Raw genomic sequence first — 9902 nt, 5'->3', positions numbered from 1 at the left:
CGATTGAGAGAGGCTTAGAGTGCAGGTACCCAAAAGTGTTGTGATTTATCAATGTGCTCCTTTACGAGCCCTTAGGAAATGTTAAACATCTATTTTCTGGCACAAAGAGCTGTAGATTTGTCCTGTTTTATGAGTTACTTTAGCTATTGTTTTCTGCTGTTTTGCATATTGCCAAAACAAACATGTTACATCTGTTTCATTTAAAATTCCTAATTCAAGCTTACAGCCAAACTTCAAACCAGTTTTGAGGAGTCAGCAGAATTAAGTGGCGGCTTAAGCCTTTATTTTTTGAAAATGCTGTTCATTTTAACACATTTCCCAATGTAAGTACTAAGTAAGTTTTTAGTATGGTGATCCTGAAAATTTGCCTCCCAGAACGGTATTTTCCTAAATTACATAGTCTACAATAAATTATTTTAAACAGTTTTGTATATATCAAGGAGCTGAGCTGAGTTTGAGGCTACAATAAATGATGTCTTTTGTAATAACTGTGATGCTATTGTTGTCCTTACTACTTTAGACTGCAGGGAGGTTATAATTCAGTTTTAATAGTTTAAAACAACACTTTGCTATACCAATGACAGGGTTGCTTGTTTTCATTTAGTATGTTATATTTTGGAATGCACAAATAATTTATTTAAATAAAGGTATATACAAATATGATGAAGGAAAAACTCTACAGAATTCAGTACAATGGTTGCATGCACTGGAAAAGATGCTTCAGAGGCTTGGAGTACGAACTGAAAACTAGGAAAAGTTTTGACGGTGTGCTGAAAATCCCATCACCACATCGAAGGGTCTTCAAACCTGCAATACATATTATGAATAAAAAAAAACCCATTAAACACATTTTAAAGGCCCTTCTGAAAAATCCAAAGCTAGAACTACCCAAAGTTTTCATTTTAAGAATAGCAACAATAGGAATGCACATCCATATTTGCAGCTGAAGATTCTATATGCAACTCCCATCAAAGCAGAGGCATCCTGGTTGTCCAAATGTCCGTACTTTGGTACCAGAACCTGCCCCTCCATACTGCTGTCCAGATGGTATGTGGTCACACTGCTGAGACTCACCGCAAAGCTGCTTTATGTCATTAAGCAGCACTTAATGAAATTCAGTTAAAAACTATGACATATGCTGAAATACAAATAGAGGTATTTTTCGCTCTTACTCAGGAATAAGCAGTTTCCAAAGAGAATTCACTGAGCCAAAAAAAAAGCCCAACAACCAAAATCCCACATGTCATGCTGTTAACACCTTGGAAAAAAAACTGAAGTCCACAGCCACCATCCTAAAATATTACTACTGTATTTCACTGCTCCATATCAAACATTGGAAACGTGTTGAAAGGGGTGCTGAGGGCAGGATTTGATCTAGAGGTTCTCTGCTTGCAAATAGTTATTCTGTCTACACAGCAAGTCAGCCAACAAGTTGAGAACATGGAGAGAGACTAAAATAAATGCATTTGCTGTAATTTTTGCCATCTAAAAGCTGGGCATCTAGTCTTCCTTCACAGTCAATGGGGAGACAGTAACACCTTGACAGGGCAACTGATCCTGCCCATTTCCACACAGAAGGCTCGTTTTGGAGATACCCATCCCTCCAACTGACTGCAAAGGCAGCCTAGACAACTACTTCACACCAGATACCTGACTGTTAAGGAGGCAGTAGTATGGGAGACACATCCTGTTACGAGTTTTTTAAGTTTTCTCATGACTCCATAGGCTCGACAAGATCAGAAACATGCCACATCACATGTTTTTGTCATAAGAACTTATTTGTACTCAGGTCGAGGTACTGCCTTTTTTTATTCCTTAACTTCCTATGTTTTAACTGATTTCTATAAGAATCTCTCTAAACTTTCTTTATACGGTCATACACCTAGACTGCAAAATGCTTTGGGGCACGTATTGGTGAATGTCAAACCAGGCCAGCCAAGCTGAATACACTTAAGTTGTTTATTAGTACTTCAATGTTTAGTTACAAAGTTCATTCTGGAGAACTCATGAAGTATGTCTCTCACTAATTCACTGAGTGCAAATTACATCTGCTCTGTAACTGGCTGCATATATAACTATTTCTAAAACATATACTTCATTAATTTAAGTTCAGAATAACACCAGCCTGCCTTTCATTCAAACAGCCTGGCTTCCTCCAGGCTTAGGCAGCCTTGTTATACCTGGGCATATTTGCTGTGGGTCCAGCTGCCCACACCTGCATGGCTCCCCTAATTTCCCCACCAGCTTTCAAACCCTTTGGATAATTTCAACCAAGTTAGAGAGAGGTACAGGTATCTCAGAGATACTAAGTTCCTGAGGTGCCATGAAACACAGGACTGGGTAGAAAGAAGATTTTGTTATGCCCTCACATGGAGGAAAAAGCTGGAGCAGGGTTCAGAATCCATGCAGGGTTTTATCCTAGAAAACATATCCATAGGAAACTAGACATCATTGTTCCCAGTACTCCCATAATTGTCATCGATGAATGACAAATACCATACTCAGTTTAAAGTGCTGTTACAGGGGGTATGAAATAAAAATCTGTTTCTCATCAATTCTTGATCTTAAATGCAGACTAGTTTGTTATTTTGCCTATGAGTTTTTGCTCCCTGGCGTGTTATAAATAGCATTATTGGAACAATAATAATAACCATAAAGTTTTGTTACGAAGGGGTGAAAATTACAAAGAGTATTAGACTTTGTAATACCCTGTGTTTTGCCTCAAATTTGTGGCAGCGGAAATTTCCTATTATGTGAGGGCTCTGCCTTGTCATTACCAAACACAAAATAGTTTTAATATATTTCACTGCACTCCATGCAGATTTTCGCATAGGCATCTGCAGAGAAAACTGCATCCCCACAGCTGCGGTTAGTCATCAAACCATAAGTCAACGCTCTCCCTGTGCGCAGAACCGCAATTCTCATGGACAACCTCCCTTGGTGGCAGTAGAAGTTCTGGTCACCTTTCAGTGACAAGAGCATGCCCTAAGTTCAGTGCTACAGACTGTTATGCTTAAGTACTTAACGAGGCTAATTGAGCCTTTGCACAGCTGATGAAAATGGAGACCCTTTGCTTGTAGATTCCTGAGATGACTAATGCATAAAACATTTCTTTCTGCAGTAGAAATATCATCAGCAAACTTCAGGCTATCAGTAGAGGCTTAAACTGAGCTCATTCATGCTTGACTGTAAGCAAACCTAAAACTGGTATTCTCTTTCACGAGACAAACCCCCTCCCTGTATCTTACTTTTTCAACATACTTACTTTTAGCTGTGTAAACTGTAGTCACTACTACAGTATCTTACATTATAGCTAAAGCGCCATTACCTAACTAGATAAATACAGTATGTACATTTGAAATCCCACTGTTGCTTGAAACACCACTGTTATTTTAAACCAAGTGCAAATGGAAACATAAAGACCTTTTTTCCCTTTGTAAAATATTAGGTACAAAACCAACATGAAATACTGTATTTTAAGGACCAGTTATAGGCGTGCATTTGTGTGTAAGTTAACATATGCGCATATTTACCACTCACACATCTTTAGAGGAAAAAATTAAACCTGTTTGAGTAGCAAATGAGTAGAAATACACCATTTTGGGGGCTCAAATCTGTCATCAGGCATCAGCGTTCAGTTCTGCGTATTAAAGCCCAGTGAGGAGCAAGCGCTGTGGGAATGCTTCCCTTCCTCCAAACAGCAGGCAGGGCCTGCTCCCAAAATCAGGAAATGAGGAGTTTGGGCTATGTTATATGTGGTAAGGCATTCCTTGCATTCACAGCTCTTAACAAAAAAAAGAAATTAAAAATGTTTTTTCAGGATGTGTTTACCCAGCTGTCGGTGGCATATGTTTTCTCCCTGTGAAACATATTTATTGATAACAAATGAAACAGTTACATCTAACAGTTAGGGAAGTGAAAGCCACCACGAAACTTCTTCATACATACCTGGATCTAGGAATATTTTCTGTGCTTTCCCTCAACAAGAGGTCTGAGATCAGTGTCTCTGGGCTTGATCTCTTTCCATATCTAAGGAAAAACAAACCAGTATATTTTTGTATATGTCCGTTTTTAAAAAATGAAGACTAAGCATAGAACTATTAAATAAATCTTTTCAGAAAAACTGAATAGAGCAGGCATAAAGACAGCTTTCCAGCAAGTATTTTAAATTAACTTAATTTAGCCATGTGAGAAAATGTTAACTCTTCAGTATTTCTTCGGATATTTTTTTTCCATGTTACACGATAATATTGAGAAACCAACTATTTCTCAATTCGATGGCTGTTCCTGGATACACTAAGCCTTACACCTTACTGGTGTGAGCACGGAGGAAGGGGGAGGAAGCTGTGTACGACGTGACTTCCAAGCATGTCATTCCTGCCTACAAACCCAGCTCCATCATCTCATTAACTTTGGCATTGTTTTAGATGCTACCATATTGGAAACGAGGAGTCCGTTTTCTCTATTAAGTGAACAGAAAACTAACTCAGATATGCCATATTATCCAAGGAACTAGACAAGATTTTTTAAGATAGCTAGTACATTTGGGGCTGCCCAACACATAGCACATTAGGTTGTAAAAACTGAGCTACCCCAAGGTAATCATCACTTTTGAACTACGTGGCCATGGTAGAGAAAACTTTCTGGATCTGAAACTTCAATAGTTGCTGGGAAATCACCAGCTGTGTCCTGTATTTACATAGCAGCTTTCTATTGTCTTTTTTTTGTAAATCCTGGATACTATACCATGCTAACAGTTAAAAGTACTGCAATTCCTGGTTCTTGGGAAGGAATTTGCTCTCTTTTCCTGAGAAAACAGAAGCGACAAGGAGCAGCCAGTTTGACACACACTTCTTCAGTATAAGGATTTATCAGCCTAAGAGTGATAACTATGAGCATACGCTGCCTTGGTTGGAAAGAATTAAGATCATAGTTTGTAATTTATGTGTGTAATTAGTCTGAATCACAAAGTACATTAACAGATAACAGCTTTGTGAATGCCACTTGAGTGAAATTCTGATTCCTGAGAAATCAAATGTGTAATTAAGGACTTAGATTTTATCCATTGCTATCAAGATGTTTCTCCAATGACTTGATCTAAATTTTGGGGGAAAAAAAAAAAACAAAACCAACAACAACAACAACAACAAAAGCTTCCCAAACTAAATGTCAAAAGCTAGCAGTTTTACCTGTTGATGGCACGACTTACTGAAAAGTGGAAAGATATCTCACTTTTCAATCATTTTATTCAACTTCTTGTATTTTTACATTGCCTTAATCATTTTAGTACATCACCTGTGCTGCAGAAAGACAAAGCATCAGTTTCAGAATTTTAAAGTAAATTCCTTAACCTAAACAGACTGAAAGCAGGAATCTGAAAAGAACCAGCCAGACATAGTAAAATGCTATTACAATAACACAATCAAGCATGATGCTGAATCAAATACCTTGCACTCCATCATCACAAAGGGATTTATTTCTTTGTATTTCCCTATTCCAATTAACATGTGTGTGACCTGGACTTTAACTGAGGGGGAATCTAATTTGCTGTTGTTTTAAATAAATGAATTTAACAAATCAACAACTTCCTTCAACAGCTTACACTTGGGCAAAACTCCCACTAACCTCTTGGAAAGTTCTGTGTGAATAAGAAATGGGTAGCAACTCTCTGGAGTGCAGAGATTCGGACAAATCATGAAGACAACTGTGTTGGGGAGATACCTTCCATAGGAGTCCCTTCAGTGCCTTGGCTAGAACAGTGCTGCTACATGTGTTGGATGGAGCCCCCCATGTCCTCCCACAGCAGAGCTGCACACATGGCATTTGCCAGCTGTGACCAACTATGCTGGCCAAGGAGCAGCTGCTCTTCCTATGCTGGGTACCTGTCTGCCCCGTAATTTTGCCACTGGGAAAGTGGCATGCTGCAGCCATAACAAAAATAGGCCACGGACAAATTCAGTCATCTCATCTTTGCTCCTGCTGCTTTGTGCTTTGCTCCTTGTCCAACTTGTTCAGCTCTGAGACAATGTGAATACAGAAAGCCAGGCCTTTATTTGCTGTTTGGGAAACACTTTTATCAAATATGATGGCTGTTTTAAAAGAACAAGGCTCCAAGGCATGTGAAAACACCTAGCCAGGTTTTACGCTCAGCTTGAGACATCAAGGCCTTTTTTGGGGCGTGCTGATACCCCACAACTCCAACTGAAGTTGCAGGGATCAAAGAGTAAACGTACTTACTTTGATCAGGGACACAGTATCTCAGACTCGGCAAAATCTCAAAGCTTCCTATGAAAATGTGGGTCTTGGGAGTCAAATCCCATCGATGTCCAAGGCTGCCAACAGGAGCCGAGGGATCTCAGAAGCATCTTGTGGGCTTGACTCAAAACTACCCAAAAAACCCAAGCTCTTAAGATCTGCTCCCTTCTCCATTAAAGGATGTTGACATGAAGTGGGAGCATCAATACTGACTAAGTCAGGCACACTTTCATATTCTCTGCCCTGCCTATGGTTCAAGCCATTTCCAGCCTTACCGTTTCAGTACAGCACAGAAGAGCCACACATGTGAGAGCAAGCTACAACGGACAAAAGGAAGAAGGCCTGTTGGCAAGAGGGAGTACAGGTAGTACCAAGCAGCAGCATGAGCAGTGATTCAAGGAAAGATGGGCTCTGGAAAAAGCCCGCTGAACAGTGCAGTAGAGGGATATGAGGCAAGGGCCACAGGACAGTTTTGAGGACAGAGGTGGGACTAATCCAAAGACACACAGACACCCACAGGGTAGAGGTCTGCATCTGTGCTCGTCACCTTAGGCCCTCTTTTAAGTCAAAGGCTTGGCACATAAGAAGCAAGAGATGTCATCAGAAACAAAAGTCTGAAACAGGCCTGGTGACCTGCACCCTACAAGCACCTGTCTCCCTCAGCTAACCTCAAAGGGGTGTAAAGCTGATGGACACAGATGTCTAAAGCTAGGTGAGATGGACCTGAAGGAGAAGAATCTCAAAGGAAAGAGGGAGCAAAGCAGCTACAGAGACAAGGTCTAAAGACAAGAAGAGAAAGACAGTCTGGAAGGAAGAAGCTTCATGGGAGCTGGGGTGAAGACCCTGTGGGTCACAGTAGCTCAGAGGCAAATGACACTCAAATGCTTGGGTTAGGCCAGAAGCAGAAGCCAGGAGGATGAGCCAGAGGGTTATTCATAATCACAAAAAACATCAAACAAGACAAGACAGATGAACCTGAAGAGGAAAAAAAAAAAAAAAAACCAATCAATTTCCTTTCCCAACGTGCTCTTACAGCTCCATCCCACCAGTCACACAGTGACCAGGCTGCAGGCACAACATCTGGCGAGAGGTGGAGCACAGCTTGCTCACACACCCTCAGGAGGAGCAGGGTGAGCCCCTGGACCCCTTGTCTCCCCGTTACAGGGCTCCCAAGCAGTACCACGCACAGAAGCAGAGGTAAAAAACTGTAAGGGGAGAAAGCTTCAAGCACATCTGCTGAAACCAGACCAAATGATCATCCTTAAGACCAGTCCAAAATGCTTCAAAAGTTACTGATTCATTTGGCAAGTGACTGTGTCACTGCTGAAACGGGGGAACCTCCAGGAGCTCAGCAGAGCTTTCCAAACAGAGGTAGCAATTACCTTATTTCTGCACTGTTAAGTCACCACGCAGTGGAAATAGCACACTTTTTTTTTTTTTTTTTTTTTTTTAGTTAATCTATGTAGGCGACTTTAAAATGTGAGGGTTTTTCTGCCAGCTTTCTTGTTCTTCCAGGTCAATTCTGTTCCTTTTAAATATGAGAGGGTGGGTGAGAAATCTAGGTAAAATCTGAAGAATAATATTTAAAATCTGCATTGTTTTATCTATCAGCAACAATATTTCAATTCATTTCAGAACCCAAATCCACACAGAAGACTGAAAGCAGTCTCAGTCTCTGAACTGTGTACTTACACCCCAGAACTTTGGGAAAAAAAGCTGCACGGGCAACATTAAAGCATGCATGCAGGGCACACACCAGAAGTGGAGGTTGAATACAGAACGGAGGGTTCACTTGGTTGGCTTCGGGGTTTTTTTGTTTGTTTGTTTTTAAATATGACCTGGTTTTGGACAGGAACCACCTTTGAAGTCAGATATGAAAGAATCAAAAGAAGAGATGAGGGACCAGCCTGGAGCTCCCGCCGCACACAAGGAAAAAGCGTAGCAGAGGCAGAACTCAAGGATCAGATTATTTCAGCAGTCATCTAGACAAAAAGTTATCTGAGCACAGACTACCACACTGAAGCAAGCCATACACACAAACAAGCTGTGAATATTTCTTTAAAAGTTCAGCACTGAGGAACTGTATTTCTATCAGCCTCTTCATCTGCGTTATGCTATTAGTGCACTGGCAGACAATGTTATGGGTATGCTGGGAAAGCTCTCAGTTACACGATAGCCTCCCTTCTAATTTAATTCTTCAGACTTCTAGAGGGATAAATGAAAGCCTAATTTTAGACCTCTCATCTGGTTTTGATATTAAACAAATAGATAAATATGTCAAAGCTCTTCTGGGTCACACTCTATTCAGGGACCTCAGGGGAAACTTCTGTTAATCACACAGTCTAAACTGGACAGATGCTCCTAAAGAAAATGATTGTTTGTAACAGTTTACACATTTTTTCAGACTGAGCCTTTACCCCTACTTTGACAAGCACAGTTATCCCCAGAAAGCCAGTTTAGAGCCAGGCAGGTTCAGGTCACTCACTCTCTTTTCTCATTCAGGTTGGGCTTGGGTTCTTGCTTGTGGTCTTGAGAGTGCTTTTGTTAGGACTCATGGGTTTTTTGGCACTCACAGCTCATGAAGTAGCGGCAAACCGCAAAGAAGCTGGACTACTGCAACTCCTCAGCAAGGCTGGAGGGGCACTTTTTCTCATCAAAATCTTCACGAGAGTCACTGGCAGTAACCGAAGTGGGAAATCGCTCCTACAGCCCTAACTCTCTCCAGCTCCCAGGTTAGTTATGTTTTCTCTCCCTTTCGGGGGGGCTCTCCCCATGCATGCTGCCCTGCCATTCATGCTCCTGCCTGCCAGCCTCTCTGTTCCAGGGCTAGAAGGGACTGAGAGAGCAGAGGCAGCATTGACACCCCTGCCCCTCCTGTCAGCCTGGATGGTGGAAATTCAGCTCTGGATCCAGGGGTGACTCAGGGGTGCAGGGCTGTCGCTCTCTAAAGGGAGTCTGTCTTTCTCCCCATCAGTGGGTGAAGCAGGATGAGGCACCCAGGTGGAAGGGAGCACCCCACCTTCCTCCCCTGAGCCTCGCCAAGGGAAACGGCAGCCCGGGTAGCGGAAAAGGGGGATAGTGGCCGGGCCGCTCTGCCTACCTCTGTCTGGTGATGAGGTTGATGTAGTGCCTCAGCGCCGAGTAGTATCTGGCCATGTCCTCTGCAGGAGCATCCTCGCCGGGGCTGTCCGGTTTGGAGGGGTACGCCTCTGCCAGCGTCCCCAGGCAGACCAGCAGCGACAGGGCGAAAGTCAGCACCGACACCCACAGCCTCACGGTGCCCTGCATCTGCACGGCGGGGTGGGATGGGGGACAGCCGCCGTCAGCACCCGCCCCGACGGCCGGAGCAGCGCGGCCGCCCGAGCGTGCTCCAGACCGGGCCGACCCCCCTCCCTGTCCCCGTCCCCATCCCCATCCCCGTCCCCGTCCCCGTCCCCGTCCCGGCACTCACGGCGGCGGCTGCAGCGGAGCGGCTTTCGGCTCAGCGAGGCACTTCTGCCCGCGGGTCGGGGGCTCCCGAGTGCGGGGCTCCGCGCCTCGACGGGGTGTTTTAAGGCTTCCTCGGCAGGCAGGAGGGGCCTCGGCCGATCACGCCTCGCCTGCTCCGGTCCCGGCCCCCTCGCCCCTGGAGCGGCACCGCGGGCGGG

At 43.3% G+C, this 9902-nt stretch overlaps 1 protein-coding gene across 1 annotated transcript; it reads right to left on the bottom strand.

Annotated features, from left to right (window-relative positions):
* Positions 1–782: 782 nt before the first annotated feature.
* NPY (neuropeptide Y) lies at positions 783–9543 on the bottom strand. The gene is made up of 3 exons (XM_009954046.2): positions 9356–9543; positions 3949–4029; positions 783–807 (listed from the first exon to the last, which is right to left on the bottom strand). Exons 1-3 carry the CDS (start codon positions 9541–9543, stop codon positions 783–785), a joined length of 294 nt encoding a protein of 97 aa, XP_009952348.2.
* Between the last annotated feature and the right edge of the window lie 359 nt (positions 9544–9902).

This window comes from Leptosomus discolor, chromosome 7, assembly GCF_034619465.1.
Source record: "Leptosomus discolor isolate bLepDis1 chromosome 7, bLepDis1.hap2, whole genome shotgun sequence".
Taxonomy (NCBI): domain Eukaryota; kingdom Metazoa; phylum Chordata; class Aves; order Leptosomiformes; family Leptosomidae; genus Leptosomus; species Leptosomus discolor.
The sequence above is the reverse complement of the archived record's forward strand: the minus strand, read 5'-3'. Positions and strand labels throughout refer to the sequence as shown.